Source organism: Artemia franciscana, chromosome 11, assembly GCF_032884065.1.
Source record: "Artemia franciscana chromosome 11, ASM3288406v1, whole genome shotgun sequence".
Lineage (NCBI taxonomy): Eukaryota > Metazoa > Arthropoda > Branchiopoda > Anostraca > Artemiidae > Artemia > Artemia franciscana.
In genome coordinates, this window is record NC_088873.1 from 14,752,029 (window position 1) to 14,774,047 (window position 22,019).

The 22,019-nt window shown below is 34.9% G+C and overlaps 2 protein-coding genes across 2 annotated transcripts in view; one reads left to right on the forward strand and one right to left on the reverse strand.

Annotated features, from left to right (window-relative positions):
- LOC136032863 (cullin-associated NEDD8-dissociated protein 1-like) overlaps nucleotides 1-22,019 on the reverse strand; it is a 153,752-nt gene that overhangs the window by 70,733 nt on the left and 61,000 nt on the right. Inside the window, exon 12 of the mRNA XM_065713276.1 lies at nucleotides 3,391-3,545. Coding sequence (XP_065569348.1) covers nucleotides 3,391-3,545 — 155 coding nt within the window. The remainder of the gene's footprint in view (nucleotides 1-3,390; nucleotides 3,546-22,019) is intronic.
- On the forward strand, nucleotides 4,562-20,520 carry LOC136032864 (uncharacterized). Its single transcript, XM_065713277.1, has 6 exons — nucleotides 4,562-4,708; nucleotides 8,318-8,427; nucleotides 14,510-14,630; nucleotides 15,472-15,670; nucleotides 16,681-16,878; nucleotides 20,220-20,520. Exons 1-6 carry the CDS (start codon nucleotides 4,574-4,576, stop codon nucleotides 20,375-20,377), a joined length of 921 nt encoding a protein of 306 aa, XP_065569349.1. The 5' UTR covers nucleotides 4,562-4,573; the 3' UTR covers nucleotides 20,378-20,520.

A 22,019-nucleotide genomic window follows, 5' to 3' on the forward strand; every position in this document is an offset into this window, starting at 1 on the left:
CTTCAAAAGACATAACAAAAAGAATATATTAAAAAAAAAACGAATATTATCATTCAAACCTCAAGGAGTAATGTCAATGGCATAGCGAAGAGCATGATTCAGTCATTTGCTATCGACCGTTTTTTCAGAATCAGGAGTAGACAAAACAGGATTATCAATGTGGTACCTATCCTAAACAAATGTATTTCTTAAATAGACCAGTAACTTCGTTAGCCCTTGCCAGTAAGCCCCGTAGCCTGTTAGCACAGAAATGGCTCATAGATAGCGAGCGCAAGGCCCAATAGAAACCTTAGGCACTTATGTAGGCCAGAACAAATACGACATGGTTGTTTGTAAGTCCATGCTATACTGAGAGGGGGGGGGGATTGAGTGTACATCAGTAATATAGTAATTGCCAGTTTTGTCCCACCTATTTCATCCATTCAATTTACATCATCTTCAGTACATGTTACATAATTTTAACATCAAATATTACACATTTTAAACATTTTTCATCCCTACATTCAACATGAAAACGGGTCCGTGGAAATCAAAGTTGGTTTCATTTTTAATCTTTTTCACAATGTGAAAAAGGCCCCAACTAGATAACCCCATCAATTTACCCCATTTTCAATTAAATTTACACCATTTTAAATGAAAATTTCCAATATTTTTACAATTTCCCATTCTGAGTATTAAGATCAAACCAGGTCTTGTGAAATAAGAATTTGATGAACCTGTGAAATAAGAGTTCGATTTTCCCAATCGAAAATAATTTACATATTAACATATAATTGACTATCAATGACTTCCATGATTGCTTTTCTTTCTGAAAATATAACACAGAAAATGTTATATGGATTAGCAGGTACTTGATCTAATAAAAGTTTAATTTCTACATCAGCAGTTGATCCTCTTCGATATATATTCGGTTCATGCTCAGAAACATCGAAACAAAATAAAGGATATACTGTTTTAAAATCATTGTAACTTAAATTTGTTCTACTATCAGCATTTTTATGTTTATATCCTAACTGTAAAAATCGTTGATAAGCGTTAGAATAATCTTCATTATCATCACTGAAAACACATTTAAAATCTTCTTGTGGATATTTATATCCATTTACTCTCACTTCAGTTATATTAGTGTTCAAATGGTCAAATACCATATTGTTTTGCGCATAACTGTTATCTTTTTCAGATTTCTGTAACACAAAAACAATTTTAGTTATATTATGACGTTCACTGACTACCATCCATGTTAATTCTTTATTTGTTTTATCATCACTTTTATAGGTGTTACACGTTTCCCATCTTAATTCAAATGAGCTGCCCTTTCCTAATCCAGCGTTTAATTGTTCCGCCTTTTTCGTTAATCCAGCTTCTAATTGAGTCGTTATGGGTAAACTGGGATGTAATACTGGTAAAAACCATGATAAATGCATTACATCTACTTTAAAATTTTGAACTCCAGATTTTATAATGACATTGGAAAAATCGTTTCTTTTTCATACAATTTGATGTGTAAAGCCTCTAAAAACACGATTAATATCTTGACAAAATCCAAATAATCGTGATAATGGTCAATCATATTCGCCATATGACTTTCTTTTGTTTCATTCTGTCTTGTAAATAAACCACTATTAAAAGCGTTATATCGTTTTGTTGTAGTGGTTCCATCACCTGCTGCAACTGGTGTAACAGTGCTTACAAACTCGTTTTCTGTTTTATAGGAATCAACGGAATGGATTTTATCTTTATTAAATAAAAAAAAAACTAGTTTTTTTAACTGAAAGTAAGGAGCGACATTAAAACTTAAAACGAACAGAAATTACTCCGTATATGAAATGGGCTGTCCCCTCCTCAACGCCTCGCTCTTTACGCTAAAGTTTTTAATTGCTTTAAAAAGTAGAATTGTGGCAAAGAGTCAAACTTTATCGTAAAGAGCGAGAGATTGCGTAGGGGACAACCAGAGCACAATTTGCGCTTTCTGAAAAAAAAAATACGTTTGAAATGTTTTCACGTTTCTTAATTTCATAAATGAAAAATTATCAAAACCTTAAGGAAGAAATGTCAGTATACGTCAATTAAACTGACAATCCAAGGTCATTTGTTCGGTTGTTTTTTGTTGTTGGTTTTTTTTTTTTTTTTTTTTTTTTTTTTCAGTAAAGCGTAAATTGTGCTCTGGTCTTGAGAAGGCATAAGGGTTTTCAGCCCTACTCATGACAATTTTTGCTCGTTTTAAGTTTGATTCGGCTATTTATTTTAATTTATCTTCGTTTTTCATTTGTTTATTGATAGTGATTTGTGATAGTTATTAGGCCGTATTTTTGCTCATTCTTGACTTAACAGAGCTATTTACTTTTCTTTGAAAAACTTGTCTTGTTAAAAAAGTTATTTAAAGTAATTGCTTTAAAAAATAGTTCACAATCAGATGTGTTTCAGGTGGTGTCTCTTTCATTTGTGTTATTCATACTTGTCAAAATAGTGAGGAAAAAGATAAACTTAAAAAAAAAATCCAAGAGACTATGAGGAAAATAATAAAATAATGTTTCAGGTCGGAACACAAGTAATGAGCCCACTCCAAATCAGGGTGTCCGACTATATTAATATTAGTGTTTTCCCACTGATTTTTTGGGGGGTGGGGGGACTTCCTAGCTTCTACTCCTGAGTTGCTCCTTTTCTTCAAATGTTTGTCTTTGATAAGATATACTGTAAATTTTGGCTCAAGCAAAAACGAAAAAAGAAGTCAAGCAACAGATTTTGGTTCAGTCTTCATTTTGCCTCCTAAGTCATTTCTAAGTTTAATTTGTTTGTTATCTTTTTGTGTTTTCAATATTAACGCTTTTGTTTTTTAAAAGTACATACAATTTTCCTTGATGAAAGTAGAGGAGTTCTAAACCCGGAAAAGCCAATTTTTCGGTTTTTCAGGAAATTTCAGGTGGAAATATCCCCTCCCCCTCTCCTCACACAAACTATTGCATTCATGGTTCGTGACTGTGAGGATAAAACCCCTTTCTCCTGCGAACAGACATGATAACATTACGACAAAATTTTATGTCAAAAATGAAAACAATAGATCGGAAGAAATATTAACAGATTTTTAGGTATTATTAGCATGAAAGGAAATGAGATATTTTTAAACTCTTTAACAGTTGCTGACACATCTCAACGAAAAAATAACTAAGACTTAGCTTATGAATTGACGAAAACACTAATTACATTTTTAGCTAAGCTATATCTTTATTTGTCGGCTTTAATACTGAAATCTCCAGCTATGACTATAGTAGCTATTGAAGCATTTGACCTTGAAAATGACATGTTATATCTTTCGGCCCATTCACTGGGTCAAAAAACGCCAATCATTCACCCGTTTTGGTATCTAAATATATTGATTTAAAAGACACGCACCTGAAGAACGTCTCCGAATGAGGCCAAGACTTGGCCCATGCATGAAATTGCTTTCTCCTTTACTTCTTGATCAATATCCGTTGTTTTAAGCCTTGCAAGAGTAACACTGTATATAGGTCTTACAAAGGGACTAAAATCGAAATGAGATGGTACATCTGAAACAAAAAATAGACAAATAAGCCAATAAAATTCTTCTTGAAGAATTATTTAAAATATAATCTTGAACTTTCGCTATAAAGTTTCAACAACTAAATGTACAACACATTTACATAGTTGAAAGAATCCTTCCCACGTAAAACGTTTGAAAATATGTTAAAATACATACAAATACTGGAAGCATATTTCCAAACTTCAATAAATAAAAGTTCAAATAGGGATAAAATTCTTTTAATAGACAGTGATAAATTTCACAAAAATGCTAGATGTTTCGGTCACATATGCTGTGACCGTCATCAGTAGTAATTACTAATTACTACTGATGACGGTCACAGCATATATGACCGAAACATCTAGCATTTTTGTGAAATTTATAACTGTCTATTAAAAGGATTTTATCCCTATTTTAACAATTTTTTTTTTTTTAGCTTTTCCAAACTTCCCCCAGTAAATTACTTTAGCTCCATGAAGCCTTTTGATTACAAATATGGTTAGTTTTATTTTTCTTGCAAGGATAATCTTAGACAAACTACCTTTACTTTAAACGCATTTCATTCATATGTTCTGGGGGAGGGGGGAGGAGGACGAAAGATTTTTCAAATTCTAAGCAACGTGGTTTACATCTTGGTTTCAGAAAGGGCAAATTAAGATAACCAAACTCCTAATATTAGTCAAAATGTTCTTGATCTTTCTAAACCGATATTTATGAGTATGATTGAAGAGGTTTTAAAGCAGTTTAAAAGAAATTCTAAGGAAATCCTTTTATGCTTCAAAACAATTAATCTGACTCAGATAAAACCTTGTAGGAATTAAACCACATAGGAAAACCAGGTTTATTTCCTCTTGAATTAGGAACGCCCTTATTAAATCCTGTACTTGCGTTGAGTAGAATATTCTCAGCATTTTTACAGCGGAAGCAGAAGGCAATAGACTTAAAATCAAGGTTTGTTTATAATTAATTCTGGGGCACAACTCAAAAATTAATAAATATCTTTTTCGCAAAACTGAAGCAGTATTCAGAGGGACGATGTCGAGAAAGATAATATATATTGTTTTCACATTAGTTGGATATGTCAACTGTCAGTACAAACAATTGGTAGCATTTTCATATGCCAAGGCGAAACCAGCAAGTCAGCCAGGTTTTCTATCCTTCTCAAAACAGGTAACTTACTTGGTCGATAAGGGCCTGTCAGTGCGATATTGTTTGGAATATATTTTTTGAAATGGTTTGAGGCTGTCACTCGAGGGCGCATCCAGGATTTTTTCAGGGGGGAGGTACAATTTTTTTGCAAAACGCATCAAAAATTTGTTTAAATGTATTTGTGTTACGCTTTTACGAGCCGAACAACAATTGGGGGGGGGTCAAACCCGGTACCCTCTGGATACAGCGTTGGTGTCACTTGTTTTCCATTTTAAAAAATTAAGTCAAAAAAATTTTTGATCTAAGTTTCATTTTCATTCTATTTTATTTCCTTCCTCTTGGGTAGATTTTGTGAGGACAAGTGTCATGTGTATTTTGATTTTTTTTTTTTTTTTTTTTTTGCAACTTGCAAACCGGTTTTGTCAACCTTTTTCTTTTTCTTCTACACTTTACTTCATCTTATTTTTATTTGGATAGTTTTCCACGTAATTAACATAGTTTTCCATTTCAAAAGTCATGATTGAAATATGTCGCAATATGCCATTTAACGTAAATAAAACACACTTACGGAAATATATGGCAAGGCAAAACCAGCAAGTTAGCCTGATTTTCTATCTTTTTCAAAACAGGTGACTTACCTTACTCCGTCGGTAAGGCTCTGATTTCAATCCTCTGACGTGTCACCGAGGGTGTTTCAGTTTTTTTTATATTTCCTTTGGGTAAGTGGGTCCAGGATAAGTTAGGACCTATTTAGTTTCAACTGGATGGTTTCATTGTTTGCAATTTCTCACTTTTTCATTATTTTGAGCTGGTGTTTAAACAGTATAAGTATCTGCCATTCTACATACCCAGGAGATTTTGTAAGGACAAGTGGCATGTATATTTTTATGATTATATGATTTTATTAGAAAATTTGATTTGGTAACAGATTTTGTTCACCCTACTTTTTTACTTCTATATTTTTCCGTTTAATTAACATTGCCTTCTATTGCAAAAATTCTGATTGATTGATGTCGCAATATGGCATTAACGCAAATAAAAAAAAAACACCTTTGAACTAAAGAATACCGTTTTATAATATAATTCTCCATGTTTAATATAATTCTTATTACAGAATTACCCACAGTTATTTGCTTAGAAAATCTAAGCAATCTTGTTTAGATGCTAAATATAAAAAAAAAACTAATATCTTCAACACAAACCGTCTCCAGGATACCTGTTCGTGGAAAGGGAGGGGAAATTAATTTTTTTGGAGAGGGGGGGGGATAAAAAAAAAACTATACAAAACGCGACGAAATTTGTTTACATTCATTTTCGCTAGTTTTGTACGAGTCGGGCAAAAAGTTTGGGAGGGGAGGGAGTTCAAACCTGGCAACCCCCCCCCCCTTCTCCCTTGAATCCCTGTCCAACTCAATTAAAAATTTAGAAACAACTTGTTCTCGAGTTACCCAGAAAAACTGATCTTTTTAAGATTAACAATACAACGCGAAGCTGTCAAGACATAGAAAAACTTGTAGTTGAATAGTAATGAAATATGTCATGACCACCCACGGTTTAATTTTTGGTTTTAAAAAGCTCCAGTTTTTGCAGGTAGCAGCAAAACAAAGAGGTTTTTTATTCGTGCAGTTGGAGATGAAAGCGTTAAAAAAAACCTTCTTTTAAATAAATTTATTTTACTCTTTTTTTAGTTTTTAGTACATATGTAAGTACAAAAAATTAAAGCTTCTCACAGTTCATACTAAACTAACATTAATTTTTTGTGCTAAGGGCATCTTGTATTGCCAAGACTGCAACTAATGTTATTTCAAACAACCAATAACAACAGGACTTCTTGTACAAGATGAGTGACACGCATGTGCACGGGTGCATAAGTTTTCTTGAAGGTTCTACCTTTCACCTTAGAATACAATTGAAAAATAGTGGCTTTTTCGTATTTTGACTCACCCCTTTCATTCTCAGAAACCCCTGACCATCGCCCCTCCTCTATGAGTCAGGTATCAAAACCGACTCTAACATTGTTAGATCACCGCAAAAATTGTTATATCAACAGTTTTCCCAATAACATTGAAAAAACACGAACCGACTTTATTCGGTTCGTGTTTTATTTACGTTAAATAGTATATTGCGTTATAATTCAATCATAACTTTTAAAATAGAAAACAATGTTTATTACATTGAAAACTATTCAAATAAAAATAAGATAAAGAAATGTGTAGGAGGAACAGAGAAAGGTTGACAAAACCGGTTTGCAAGTTAAAATTCTTTTAAATAATAAAAAAAAATCAAAATATATATGGAACTTGTCCTCAAAAAATCTACCCAAGGGAAAAGAAATAAAATAGAATGAAAATAAAACTTAGATCAAAACATTTTTGACTTAATTTTTAAAAGTCAAACATATATGACACTTTTCCTCAGAAAATCTACCCAAGGGAAAGGGTATGTGCGTCGATGGGCGACAAGAGGGTGATAAATATCATCGTCTCTTGTGACTCAGAAGTCGGGAATTCATTGGCGAAGTAATAGAGCTGGAAAAAACAACAAATTATGTTTAAAGCTTTTATGTAAAATAGTTTTAGATAAACGACTCACTGCAGTAGCAAGCCCCCTGAAGCCAACAGAGCTAAGCACACTCCTCCTCTAACCTGATCTATCCAAAATCTTCATCTTTACACTTTCCTAAGAACTTCCCATTTCCCTCACATCTTTCCTTACGACATCCTCTCATTCCATTCGGAGACAACCTGATTGTCGGTAGCCCTAAATGGTTGGCCGACAAGGACGACCTTTGGCCATCTTTCATCCGTAGAACGTATCCTAGATATCTCAACCTTTCTCTCATTATCAGTCAAGAATGCGGGATTAAACCATATTTCTTGGACAGCTTACTGTTTGAGATACTTTCAGTCAGTCGGGTACCGAAAACAATCCTTAGAAAATTTCACTGAAAAACATTTAGCAAATCCTCCTCCGCCTTTCGGAGCGCCCAGGCTTCAGAGCCATACTTGACCACTGTCACTACTGTAGCTCCCAATATTTTAATCCTCGTTCGCACACTAATCTTCCTAATCTTCCAAACTTTTTTTCAACTGTGAAAAAAAAACCTCTACCTTGGCTATTCTACATCATCACTGCACATCCACCGTCTTTACTAATTATACTACCTAGGTAAGTGAAGCTATCCATTTGATTGATTTACTCGTTATCCGACATCACATATTCATCTTTATTTATTTTTAGTTTTAGCGAATTAGTCTTCTTGACATTAGTTTTCAAACCTATTCTAACCTATTCCAAACGAAGTTTTATGTTTTGAGGTAACAGGAGAAAAAATCAGAGGTCATGCCCCAACCCGCAGTAAATATGCCTGGTTCACAAGGTGTTATGTATACTGGGAGTACCTGATGATGCTTTCAATCTGTGCATTCAGCACAAAAGATTCCGATATCCACTAACTCTATTTCAAGCATGTTTCGACTGCGAAAATGGCCTTTTTATAGGAGTTATACCATCAAAAGTCGTATATTGTACGTAATTATTCACCTCTCAGAAAACCTTTAGCTTCCCATGGCTCTTTGCTTGGAAGTAAAGCCACTGTTATTCGGTTGAAATTTATTTCTTCTCTTTTAGTTAGTGAATATCGATGCTTGTTTTAAGCCAGAATTTGGTGTTTTCATTGCTCTCGACGACGGAATCTACGCTTTCAGCTTCAATATTGTGTCCAAGAACGAACCAACAAGGTAAAAATAATAATTTTTTACTGCAAATTAATGGAAACGATGACCAATCGGGCACTTCTTTATTTTAAACATCTTTTATGGATAATTGAACAATGTCTCAATCATTGTCGGTTTTACCACTTCCAAAACTCTCACAATAAGCCCATCAAAATCAAATTCTAAATTCTTTCAAGGGACCTCTGGTTGTTTAAGTCACCAACAATCGACTAGCACTAGCACTATTAGCACGACGATAGTAAAAATTCCCCCCGCGTAAGAGAATCCCATCTCTGCTGAAGATATCCCCCGGACAATTCATCCAAAGCATCTCCATATGTAAAATGGGATCGCGAACGAGAACGTAAGACAAATAAAACGCATTTATTATACGAATTCTGGCATGTTTCCCCCATATGAAATTTCCCCAGAAAGGTTCAGCTCCGGAAACTTCTATCCAATTGGGAAGATTTTTCCATTGAAAATACATTCCAAGATCTCCCCTCCTTGAAAAATGTCGGTATACTTCCTTGTAACAAATACAATATGTAAACAATGGGTAAATTCTATAGCTTGCGGCCCTTCCTCCAAGGGTTCTGGTGGGTCGTGTCATCCCCAAAGACATATTTATTGTACTTTTCAACTGTCCTGAACAAAATGGGTATCTCAAAATTTGATCAGATGACTTCGGGGATAAAAGGGCGTGGGAGGGGGTCTTGTTGCCTTCCAATCTTTTTGAACACTCAAAAGAGACACTAGAACTTTCAATTTCCGTTCAAATGAGCCCTCTCGCGATATTCTAGGACCATTGTTTCGATACGATTATCCCTGGGAAAAAAATAAAATAAATAAACGCGCATCCATGATCTTTCATCTGTCGAAAAATACAAAATTTCACACTTTTGCAGATAGGAGTCAGGAAACTCTACAGCGGGGTTATCTGATACGCTGAATCTGATCGTGTGATTTTCATTAAGATTCTTGGACTTCTAGGGAGTGTTTACCCCCCTCTTTCGAAAATTTGGCAAATTTTCTAACGCTCATAGCCTTTGATGGGTAATACTAAACTTAATGAATATTATATATTTAGAGTAAGAATAATAAGCCAATTCTTTTGATATATGTATTGATATCGAATTCCGTTTTTTGAATTTTTGGTTACTATTAAGCCGCGTCGCTCCTTACTTACAGTTCGTTACCATGGACTATTTGATAATTTGCATGGCTTTAAGTATTTAAAGCTAAGTTCAAAAGAATTTTGTTCGATTTTTTCGAAAAGTTCATTTGAACTTTCGTTGAACGTTCAGATAGGAGTCAGGAAACTCTACAGCAGGGTTATCTGATACGCTGAATCTGATCGTATGGTTTTCATTAAGATTCTTGGACTTCTAGGGGGTGTTTACCCCCTTTTTCAAAAATCTTGCAAATTTTCTAACGCTCACAGCCTTTGATGGGTAATACTAAACTTAATGAATATTATATATTTAGAGTAAGAATAATAAGCCAATTCTTTTGATATATCTATTGATATCTAATTCCGTTTTTTGAATTTTTGGTTACTATTAAGCCGCGTCAACTCCTTACTTACAGTTCGTTACCATGGACTACTTGATAATTTGCATGGCTTTAAGTATTTAAAACTAAGTTCAAAAGAATTTTGTTCGATTTCATCTAAAAGTTCATTTTGTGGAAAGTCCCATTTTACTATGGCACAATCAAAACAACTTTATATAAAGCACGAAGATGTCAATTTTAGCTTTCAAATAAGCCCTTGGCCAGCTCTCAAAGACGTTCCAGTGACCCACTAAAACCAAAGAAAAAAGCGAGGACACATCAGTGACACATAAGCCAAAGCACAACTTTGTCATTTTTTAAAAATGATGAGTTAAAAACTTCATTTGGAGAGTTTTTTACCATGATATAGTAAGGGCACCACGCTTGGCTATTTCGCTTATTTCAAGAAGGGGTATGACGGAATGGGGTTATTATGAAACATATACCAAAAGATAGCCTAAAAAACGCAGATACCAAAATAAAACGGCGCTTTAAAACAAGGGGGAAGTCTTCTAAATTTGGATCTGAACTTCAGATTTCCCGAAAAGTAATATCTAGCGACCAAAAGCCGCAAGCGCCGGTTTCAGATGTCATTTTTCGGTGTACTTTAGAAGCAAACAGGAAGATTGGTGCTGTTTTGACTGATGTTGTTTTAGTATCAAGACCGAATCAAGACAGAAAAAGAGTAGAAAGAAGTTCCTGACGGATAGGTTTTGGTTAATTCAGTGGAGGTTGCATAGCATTTCATGTTTTTTTGTGATTAAGCCCTTTTTGTATGTCGTCACTTGGTCTCATCGGGTAATTTCTCTAGTAACCAAAAAGTCTTGAGTGAAAGGGTATTCCTCTGATGCTGATATTAAAGTTCTCTATTTTTAAGGCCCATATCATATCAGTTTTATTTTGCTCTCTTGATTCATATCCACACCATATTGATTGGCACTTGCCTGCCAGACATCGGAACTGACACAAAGTTGGTTATGAATCTCGGTGGAAAGGATTTTTCTATGCACTGCATGCATTGCATCCAGCCAGGCCATAATGAGATAGATATGAAATAGACAGACCATGTGAATCATAATTTAATGGTCTATCTGAATACAATAATCATTTCACATAATTTAGTAAATTCTGGAATTTTCAGTTACCAGATTTTGAAAACCTGATTTCATTTTAATTTTCAGCTTTCTCGGAATTTGGAGTCTAAGCCAAGCCACTCACAACCCTGTAGCCACACCCCAAATCCCTTCATCTCCCCAAAAAGCCTGATTTATAGAATCTAGAGAATGTAGGGAGTCCCACCAGTGACATATCTTCTAAATTTGGTACAGGTGCAGTTTACTTCCCCCTAATAAAAACAACTTATTTTTTATTGTATATTATTCAGTCAATTGGGCAACAATCATTCAGTCAATAGTCAGATACTGTCTAGAAGAAATAGGATACTAACAAATAACTTCTTACTGTATATTCTGGTTCAATTAGTAGGGCCTCTATATCCTATACTACAGGGGGAACTAATAATCTGCAACTTTATCCTAAATTAATTAAAGGAAAATCCTGAGGAAATAATTGTTATACTTAGGTACAGCATTGAATTTTGAATTGAATCGTATATTTATTTCTTATCTATTTCACCAGGGTCCTATATATCAAATTAACCAAATTGCGAGCAGACATATTATTGACAAATACAATTGTGGGTAATTTGGTGGTAGAACCCAATGTTGCAAATATTTTTTAGCTAAGTTTTAATAATTGATAGTTTTTAGGATATAGTAGGTGGAATATAGCTACACAAGTAGTAAATATTTTGAGCTATACAGAGGACGGTATTGTTTAGCCTAGATGTTGATAGATGGCTTCCTTGATTGATTATTTTCATGGAGCTTAGAGTTTCCATTCTTACTACTTTCCCATTCTCTTGGCTAACATCTATCTGCCAACTGAATTGGTATATGTGATGATATTCCACAAATTCAGCACGTAATCCTGCAAGGACTTTCCTGTGCCCAAATGAAATTCTATTCCCACAGTAGCAGCTCTGGGAAGCTTGAATGGACAGTCTTTAGGGACAATGAACTACTACCAACTAATGGGTGGTGATGGGAGCAGCAGCATCCTGGGGTGGGGAGGGGTGTAATACCCTAAATTTTTGACCATTTAGTAAATTTTCCGTCAAATTGTTATTCATTTGTCATTTAATAGAATTTCTGAAAGACCCTCTTACCATCGAAAAGTGGTCAGCTGAAGTACCGAGTTTCCAAGAGGCAGCAAGTGTGAGAGTTGCTGTTGATTTATGCCCTTTATAAGAGGCCAACCTCCTAGGAGGGATGCAATTTTAGTACACTTTGGTAAAAGGACTTTTACGAATCTCCTAGGGAAACTTCCCAAACAAAGAACTCAGCTGCATGTTACAGCAGACCGTTATGATGGACTATTTAAAGGCATTGAGGGTTTTGAAGTCGTTTCTTTGAAAGACTGTAGTGGTTGCCATTAACGGCATGGCAACAGGCCTGGAAAATCCTTTTCAATTCGACCGAATATGGCTCTCGACAGTTGGGACTATATCCTGTTTGATATCTAAAGTAAAGTAAAGCTTACAGAATGCATGTTTGACCTTTGGACCGGTACTGACCACAAAGTCCTTGCTTTTCCAGTGTACCTATCAGGAGGATTTGCAAATAGAACTGGAGTAGTTCAGCTGCTTCCAGGTAACCAAACTGTAAACTACGAGAGATTTGGCAATGAACTGAGCAGCATACATGAAGAAGCGGATACCCCGTGTCGCTCTTCACACGGATTTTTGTACCAGGACGGGGTGCACGGATGTAATCATGGAAGCAAATGACAAATTCATCTTGCTTCAGTCTTTTAAGACGATTGAAAAGCAAAGCCATGCTACCCTAATGTTCGGTTCCCTTGCAGGACAAAGTCATTTCGATCACTGAACTTGCAAATAGACTCCCACCATCTCTAGTAAATTCAATTACGTTTTTGAACTATTTCACCAGTTTTGATGCTGTGAGCTTCATTTTCTCCAAAGGAAAGATGAAGATCCTTAGAGCAGCTGTGCCGTGGTTAACTCGAATATCTGCCCTTACTCAACATATTTGGGAACAAATCGACCGAGCAGTCGAGACTGAAGAAGATATTATGAAGCTGTGTTGCGAGATTTTGATCGCCTCATGCAGAAAATCAGAGGAATCTTTGTGTTTGAATGACATCCGCGTTCACTTGTTCCCTCGCCGGAAAACGCTGAAGAGCCTGCCTCCAACCGACGACTCCTTTGCCTTACATGAGAAAAGGTGCATTTACCGGTGGTCCATTATGTTGCAGGCCCTTATGCATCGTCCCTCGTACTTTTCTCAGCTTGATTTTGGATGGGAGATGAAGGACAGACGCATAGTACCCGTTAAATCAACCCTTCCTGCTTGACCATCCACTATTCAGAAAACTTCGCCATATTGCAAGTGTAAATTTTGTGGGAAAAATGTCCATGTACCCACAGAGGTTACGATATTTTGTGCTCTTGTTGTGGGAAGTGTTGCGAGGCCGAGACCGATCCAGACAAGGAATAATTGTGCGAGGCTTGAAATGGAGGGATACTAGGAAAAAAATCGTAATAAATTTGGGAATTTTAGCATTAAATAAATAGTGTTAATTCTAACTTTGTTTATTTTCTTTACCTGCGTCATTGCTGCCATTTTGTCTAACCAATCGTGTTAGTTTGTTATGAAGACATTCTAAGGTCTCTAGGTATTTCTATCTCGGGTTTGAGCGGAAATCTGCACCTCAAACTTTGAAGACCATGCATTTTCTTGCACGAAACACCAAAATATAACAAAATGTCAAGTTTCAGAGTGTTCCACCCCTCGCAAGCAAGTGCCGTTGGTATTTTTCGAATCAGCATGGTCAATTTAAGGGGGGGGGACAGGCTAATTCTCGTACCTGGCCCATTCCGTCGTAGTATGTTTCACATTTTCAACACCTGGCGCCTGGACTAATAGTTCTAATTGCATACTTTTTATTTCGATCTCATTTTATACATTCCAATAAATTTGTTTCCGTCAACACTTTTTCACTTTCACTTTTAACGTGAATACTATTTACTACGTTAAAGTAGACGGCTATCCTTCCACGTTTGGGAGTTTATCTAATACTCGCTTTCATTCTTCTTTTTTTTATAGTAGGGCAATGTTCATTATTACTACATTACAGCTATTGCTGCAACGATGATGCAGCTACTGCCACAACATTAATTGCAGCTTCTGCTGCAGATAGGATCAATAGCTAAGGTGTCATAAGAAAGTATCCTTATTAAAGCTCATAACTTTTATATCTAATATTAGCATTTCATAAGTCAATTACTAAAAATTTATTTAAATTTTTAACTGAGTTTCGTAAGCCCTTTTATTTCTTCCATTCGTAACTGAAGTAGCCATCCAGTTCTTGAGAAATTTCAGCTCAGCGAAGTGGTTTATTGTGGGGAGTCGAACCCAAAATAACCGAAACTCATTGTTTCCAATTGTCATATTATATGAATTTCTTATAGGGTATCACTTATGAAAAATAGAGAGCCGTTGGCTACAGCCTTTGCTGACAGAGGTGGCTATAACTCGGCATCACAATTTGTGATCGTCAAGTTATTTTACAACGACACTATATATCTGAGGGTAAGTTTTGACAATGTTGTTATCTAAATAGTTTCTTGGTCAAAATTTTGAATATATAATTCATACATGGCCTTTATTATACCTTTTATTATCTTATTTGAATTATTTTGATTAAAATCAAGTTGCTGGCATCAAGCCATGGCTAATTAGAGATAAGGCCAAGACATAGTGTGTGAGCGAGAGGCAAATCTGGCAAACGCCTTTTTTAGGATATTGCCTGATCTTTTTAAGAGCCTTCTGAAGTCTTCTGACCAGAGTAAAATATTTCATCATTGTGTACTTAGTAACTCAAATACAATGCTTTTACTAATAGTCTAAAGGTCAATTAGGATAGATATCAGATTCCGTTGTACTGACTGAAAATAGTGACCCTAAAATAAAAACCAATAAAATATTATGGAGTGAGGTGGGAGTCATTTTTGTGCAAGAATGAATGAGAATTGCTGCAGCAAAAATGGTGTCAATAACATATTAATATGTTCTTGAAGACGAAACTCTCTTTCAAAGATTTTAAGCACTAAAGTGTCATAAATACTAATGCAATTGGGGTCAATCTCCTCCGTGAATTTCTCACCAAAATACTTGTCCCTACACGTGAAATTTCGGGACAAACTTCTGTACAGACCGAAATGCCAATAGCTCACACTCATAAAATTATACTCCCACCAAACTGCGCAAATCCAGAAAATTCATTATGATTATTAGCGTTAGCTTTGTGATATTCTTAATTGATGTATTTAAGCTTAATAATTAGCTATGTATTTATGTTAATATATATTATTAATTATGCATTTAAGCTGCTTAACTGAGGTATTTAAGATGATATTTACGAGTGCTTTAGGTGGAAGAGGGCGAAATCTACGAATCATCAACTCGTGAAAGAGCCTTCACAACTTTCTCTGGCTACCTTATATTACCTATTCCTGATCAAACAATACAAGAGGGATCGTTTCAAGGAACGGTTGTGGAAAGGCCTTTCAATATACCAGCTTTCCAACAAGGATATCCAATTAGACCATTTCCGGCTTACGGGAACCCAGGTAATTTTATCGCAGTACTCGTTTCATCGCATATCGTTTTTTAATCAAAGATAAAGTTGCTTAACGTTATTTACCATAAAGCGTAAAATTTCATTTTCAAAAGTTTATAATTGGTGAGGAAGGGGTGGAATTGCGAGGGTCTATTCTAAATTATCATTTCTATAATAAGTTACTGAGTTTTTGAGAGATGGTGCTGAGCAATTAATAGGTTTCAATCAAATATAAATGTAAAATTTGAAACTTAGAAAAATGAATAAGGAAGTGTCGGGCTGTTCTGGTAAAACAGACAGGTAGGCTCAAATAGTATTTTCTTTTCAAGGGTTGCGAGGTTGCCAACTTTATTTTTTACATTGAGAGGAGAAGGAGGTTATGAAATTGAAAAGATTAAGAAGCGAAGTCACTAATAACCTGTTTTTAAGATTGCGTTAAGTTGGTTATAAGCTATAATATGATTATAATTTTGAATTAACCAATAAATTTTATACAAGGGAAAAGCCTCGCTTTACAGCAAAGTACGTAATTTTGTTTCTATAATGATAAGCACAACACTTAAAAAAATCAGTTGGTAATCTAAGTTCCTTGAACAATGATGTTCCGAATTTTAAGCAACATTTCTGGGAATTCTAGACGTAACATATACGGCACTGTTAGCCAATTTTTGCTTACTTGACAACCTTGACAGTGCAAATTTCAGGGTATCAGTGCAATTCCAAAATTACACTGCACCAGCTATCAGAACTAAGGATATAAGGGTAGAAAAATCCACCATAGTATAATTCAAAAACCACTTGGAAAATTTAAAATATTTAAATTTGTTTTTGTGATTGTGTGTGTGTTAGGGGAAAAATTTGGGGTAAAGTGCAGGAGAATCAGCGTTTCAGTACGAAAGCTAGCAATAGAAGACAATTAATATAAAACAGATGGCTGAAGAAAGAAAGCTATGTTTTCAGTATAGCTAATTTAGCCTTTCCGTCCATATCTATAGCATAATCGTTAACGGTGACTTTCAGGTAGCGTTTCACAGCAACAGCCATTTCGACCAAGTCAGTGGGGTCCATTTTTGAAATATCACCCTTCCCAGTCGAGGGTCAGTTTCCCAAAAGAGCAAAAAGAAGAAAATGCAGTTAAAACCGAAGTATCTGACTCAATATGGCCTTTCGAAGGGGCTGTAATTATAGACGATGAAAAGACTGATTTCTACTTACAGAGTAAGTCTCCTTTTCTTTTGCTTAGAAATTAGAAATAAAATAAGTTAACAATATCAGCAAAAGCATTAAACCACAAGAGGAATAAACAATCATCGTGCAAAAAAAAAGTACGTAGCTTGTATTTATGTAACCATCCCGGAGATGATAAAAGTTTTAAGTTTTCTGTCGGAACAGCTTCTTTCTTTCCAGATTCAAATAAGGAGAACCAATAGAAATTATGTCTTCAAAAATTATTTTGTCTTCAATTCATAATATAATACATGGACATAAGATCAGAAATTGGGGCTGTCGTGCACGACTTTTCAACTAAAAGGAAATCCAAACAGCCTTTTTTTCTACCATTCCTATTTCCATTCCTTTTTTAGCTTTCTAAGGTCTTTTCAACAGGTTTACACCAATCTAACCACTGAAGGAGGGCATGAGTTTATTAGAAAATGTCTCTCAATGGGTGGAGAAGGGGTAAAAACGAGAAAGTGATTTTCAGCCACTATTTTTCAATTTTTCCGGGAATTTTCTTTATGAAAAACCTCTGGAAGGGGGGGGGGGTAAAGAGAATCTCCATATAAATCCAGAGGATTAAAGAGATATTTATTCAACTTGGTAGCACTATACTATCCATGGTAATAGAAGATTCAATGCCTACGAAAAGCCATTCATAAGCACCATTATCCAACGTTCTACAGTATCCTACTGGTCGCATTCATAAGCTATCATGGATGCCCCAGTAGGGGCAACGTAGTGAAGAACGAACCATGGCCCATAGCAACCAATAATTTAAAACACGTTTTAAGCAAAACTGTATAGTGAGGAAAATTGTCCTTTGTAGCTGATTCATGAATGTTGACTGTTATTTCGATAAGTTCTCATAGTAAAATGTTATTTTCAAAACAAATTGATGGAAATTTCAAAAAAAAGCCTGAAACCCCTCGAAAAAGGCGTCCGGTCGTAATGAAAAGTACACAGTTGAAATAACTATTTACAAAAATTTCCATTCAGGAAACTTGCAGCCTACCACTTTGAACAATAAGGAAAATCACTTTTTTGGCATGGGTAGTGCATACAAAGAGAGCTGTTTAAGAGCTCATTTAAAAATTTACTGCTATATCTGGGATAATTTTAATTAACAAAAGATAATATGAGGCAATTTTTAACAAAAATTCCAATTGTGAAGCAAACACTCGTATTCTGATGCAAAAAATATCTTTATTAAGGTTTCCCATGGCTACTCTTTAAGACAATTTTGCGTTTTGACAGCATTCCCATGTAACAAACACTATTTGAGGTTTATCATTGAGACTGCAATATTAAATCTATTTAATTTAGTTCAAGAGTATAGAGCATAGAATACATATAAAAATGGAAACGGGCACTTGATTTGAAAAAAAAAACACCATCTAGCAATTGGGAATTTTGGATATTTTAATTAGCCTACCCTGAATAGGTGCATACCTGTTTTTTCAGGTACTTTGAAACGTAAGGAAGAGTACCAAAAAAAATTGTCATCCACATTTTTGTCAGCCTAAAGTCAAACTAATAATTAATATGGTAAGATTTCCCAAAGCTAGCCTAACCCTACTGCGCATACACTATATTTTGACTTAAAATACTTCTTGAAAATAGAAAAAAGTACTAACTTGTTATCGCTTAGAGAGAGTTTTCAGCTTTAGTCTTATAATACTGCAGATTAATTATATCAACAATCCAGTTTTTCTTGAAATTTTTCTTGAAGTCCCTAGACACTACACTATCAGTGGCGCTAATAGCTTTTAATCAGTATATTCTTATGCTAAATAGCTAAAGATGCAACTCTAATAATATTCCCATTATTTTTTACCAGCAGTTGAAATCCCATTAAACTGGCATCTATATTACACAAACTATAGAAGTAAGGGAAGGGCATATACTCAGATGGGAAACTTGGAACTATTGTTGCTTCCTTTGCAAACAAAATCCTAATAGGGCATATTTCTGGTAAAAATATTTTAACGCTATTTTCTAATAAATTTTCGTTTGCTTTAAAATACTAGATTCTCCTTTTTTTAAATGAACATCTACATACACAAAAATTAAACCTTTTGGGTCACCTAAAACCAAAAACACTCAGATGTCCATTTTTTGCTTTTTTTTTCTCAAAAGTCGTGGAAAAAAAAATCTATTCTTTATTTGGAGCTATTTCTCCTTTTGTAAAACAAGATATGTACAGAAAAAAAGCATTTAGCAAATTAAGAGTGAACAATTATGTTCAATCGTTTTAAAGTCACAGTCAAAAGACAAGTAATCAGCTAATCAGCAGGCCAAAACTGTAAACTATTTTTCAAATTTGTATTTAAAATGATTTTATAATGAGAGAAAAATTGCGATGAGTAAGACACGATTTGACGATGAAGGATGGCAGACTGCCCAAAAACATTTTTTTCAGCCACCCATCAAAGGCCAAATGGAGAGCAGGATGCCCTGCAACGGGTCAGGGAGAGATCGTACAAAAAGATTTAAAGGAAATGAAAACTTCATAGGATTATATTAAGAGGGATCCTTGAATGACTTGAGATGGAGGAGGAGCGTACGCAGTTCTGTTGACAACGCAGCCGTCTTGGTGCAACAGTCAGTGGTTAGTCCCGTCTCTTTTGTCAGCAGTTTTGATCCAATTAAACTGGGATTTGTATAAAATCAACAATAGAAATAATGGAAGGGTATGTACTCTGATGAGAAATTACTAACTAATTTTGCTCCCCTTACAAATCAAAATCAAATAGGACATTTTTCTGGGTAAAATATTGTTAAGGCTATTTTCTAATATACTTTTATATACTTAAAAATACCTGATTCTTAATTTATTAAAATGAATATCTAAATATAAAAAAGAATCAAATTTTTTTATTATTTTTGTATGAATGTAGCTTTGGCTATAGAACTTTTTAAAGCTCTTGATTCCCTACGTGAATCCAAGCCCTACTGTAGCCAGAAAACGGAATAAAACCAACTTGGGTTCCTAAATTTTTGCAACGAAATTCTGGCATTTGGCGGTTGAGCATATGTACGTCAATTTTCTCATTTTTGATGAAAAAGAATGATGAGAGATGATGCATTATTTATTTTTTTGCATGAATGTTGGTTTGAGAGTCATAAGGTTTCATTCATCTTTCACCACGCACTTTGTTGCCTTTTTTGGCGGCCCTCGAAATTCATGTTTATTTTACAATAGTTTGTAAATCAATCACTCCAGATACATTCTGTTTTTCTTTTCTTATGACATAACTTTATTTTAAAAATAATGAATCTGCTTAAGCTACTGCAGCTAGCGAGGTATTTTTTATTTATGCAAATAAAGTGTTTGTTTTCAGGTATATCAAAAGGAAGAAAAGATTCAGCATTTGAGTCGCAGACAAATTTAAATCTGCAGAGCGAGATACCCAACTATGTTATAAAACCTTGTTCAAATACTAATTCAGATGGACAGGGATCTACATTACCAGGAAAAATCGGAAAACCATGCTCATAAAATCTATCAGAAGAAGAGAATTTTTTTATAAAAATATATGATTTGACTATAACAATTGCTGTTTTTTGTTTTTTTAGTTACTCTCTTTTCACTCTTTTTTTCCTTTTCTTGTCACAGCTGAAAAAGGTCAGCATGCCTGAAAAATATTGGAGAGAGGAGCAAAAAGTTTAAAAAAAGGTTAATTTTTCCCAAAAAAAGTGTAATGCTATTACCAATGTTGCTAAATTTTCCATCTTTTTGTCTTCTAACGAGAGGGGATTAAATGTTTTGTGTATGTCACCATGGCCCAATTGGGCTTTTCGTGTGAATAAATCTATCTATCTATCTATCTATCTATCTATCCATCTATTCTTGGAATTCTCTGAAAGTATAACTGAAATTAATCATCTATTGTTTTATCTTCTTTATATGCATTTCTTTGTTTTTAATCATTCCTCTAGGAGTTTTTTAATAAACTGTGCGGTTTGGTATAAAGGCTCTAATACAGATCAACAGAGTTTTTGCAGGAAAATTTTTGATACGAAAAATGCAAGTTTTTCAAAAAACAATTGTTGCCTTTTTTCCTCTTCCTTTAATTATTCTTATACAAGTTATCCTTATTTCACCCTCTCTTTTCCTTTTCCTCTTTAATTTAATTCCTCCGTTTCAATTAACCTAGAAACATGTCTTATGGTTGGGAAAAAGTAAGCTTTGGTAATCATGCCTGAATTCACCTCTTGCTCTTTCTATTTTAAGTAAATAAAAGTATGACGGCACTAGACCCTGAAGGTCCAAACCGTCGATGTTGATCACAGTCTCATGGCCCTTCAGCCAGGAAGTGCAATGAGGGGTTGGGGGCAGCCATTCTGTGCTTTCGCGCACTCTTCCTGCTTACCTTCCCCAGATTTCCCCAGGTACCCATTTAGAGCTGGGTCGACTCTTGCTGATCTTACAGAGTCAGTCCACTGACCCAGAAACCTCTTATTTAAAACGTACTATATAATAGTTTAAAAGTACCAAGTTGACACGTATTTGCATACAACTGATCTATAGTGTATTAAAATAAAAAAAGCAGAGTTTCTCCTAACGGAAGTAAAGCAAGAAGCTGAGCACCTTAACCCTGCCCTAGGATGGATGGATGGTAGACTATCTATCAACATGCGAAATTACATCATTTTTGTTTAATTCTGAAAAATAATTATGCTAGCTTCGTCTCTCACTGAGACTATTTGACTTGGCTTTACTCCCATTAGCCATGGCTCTCAAGTTTTTCATCATAGGTCACCAAACTCCACAAAAATCCATCGGACATTGTTCATCACAAGTCAACACAAAAATCTTAGTCATCCCCATTACAATTCTAGTGGGCTTTCCCAGTAGTCAAAGCTCATTTGAATTACCCTTACTCCATGGCTATCTATCTTAATTCTGCCCTAGGATGGATGATAGACTTTCTATCGACAAATGAAATGACATCAATTTTATACAATCCCGAATAAGAATTATGCCAGCTTCACCTCTCACCGAGACTATATGTCTTGGCTTCACTCCAATTAGCCATAGCTCTCAAGCTTTTCATCACTTCCATCAAGTGGATTTTAATTCAAAAATGAACGGACTGAATTCAAAAATCAAGGGACTGAATTAAAATCAACTTGATGGA

Excerpts from the sequence above, each read along its gene's own strand:
- LOC136032864 (XM_065713277.1), top strand. The coding sequence starts at position 4,574 with ATGTCGAGAAAGATAATATATATTGTTTTCACATTAGTTGGATATGTC. Across the intron at positions 4,709-8,317 it reads TTCTATCCTTCTCAAAACAG|TTAGTGAATATCGATGCTTG; the intron begins GTAACTTACTTG and ends CTTCTCTTTTAG. Across the intron at positions 15,671-16,680 it reads TCCGGCTTACGGGAACCCAG|GTAGCGTTTCACAGCAACAG; the intron begins GTAATTTTATCG and ends GGTGACTTTCAG.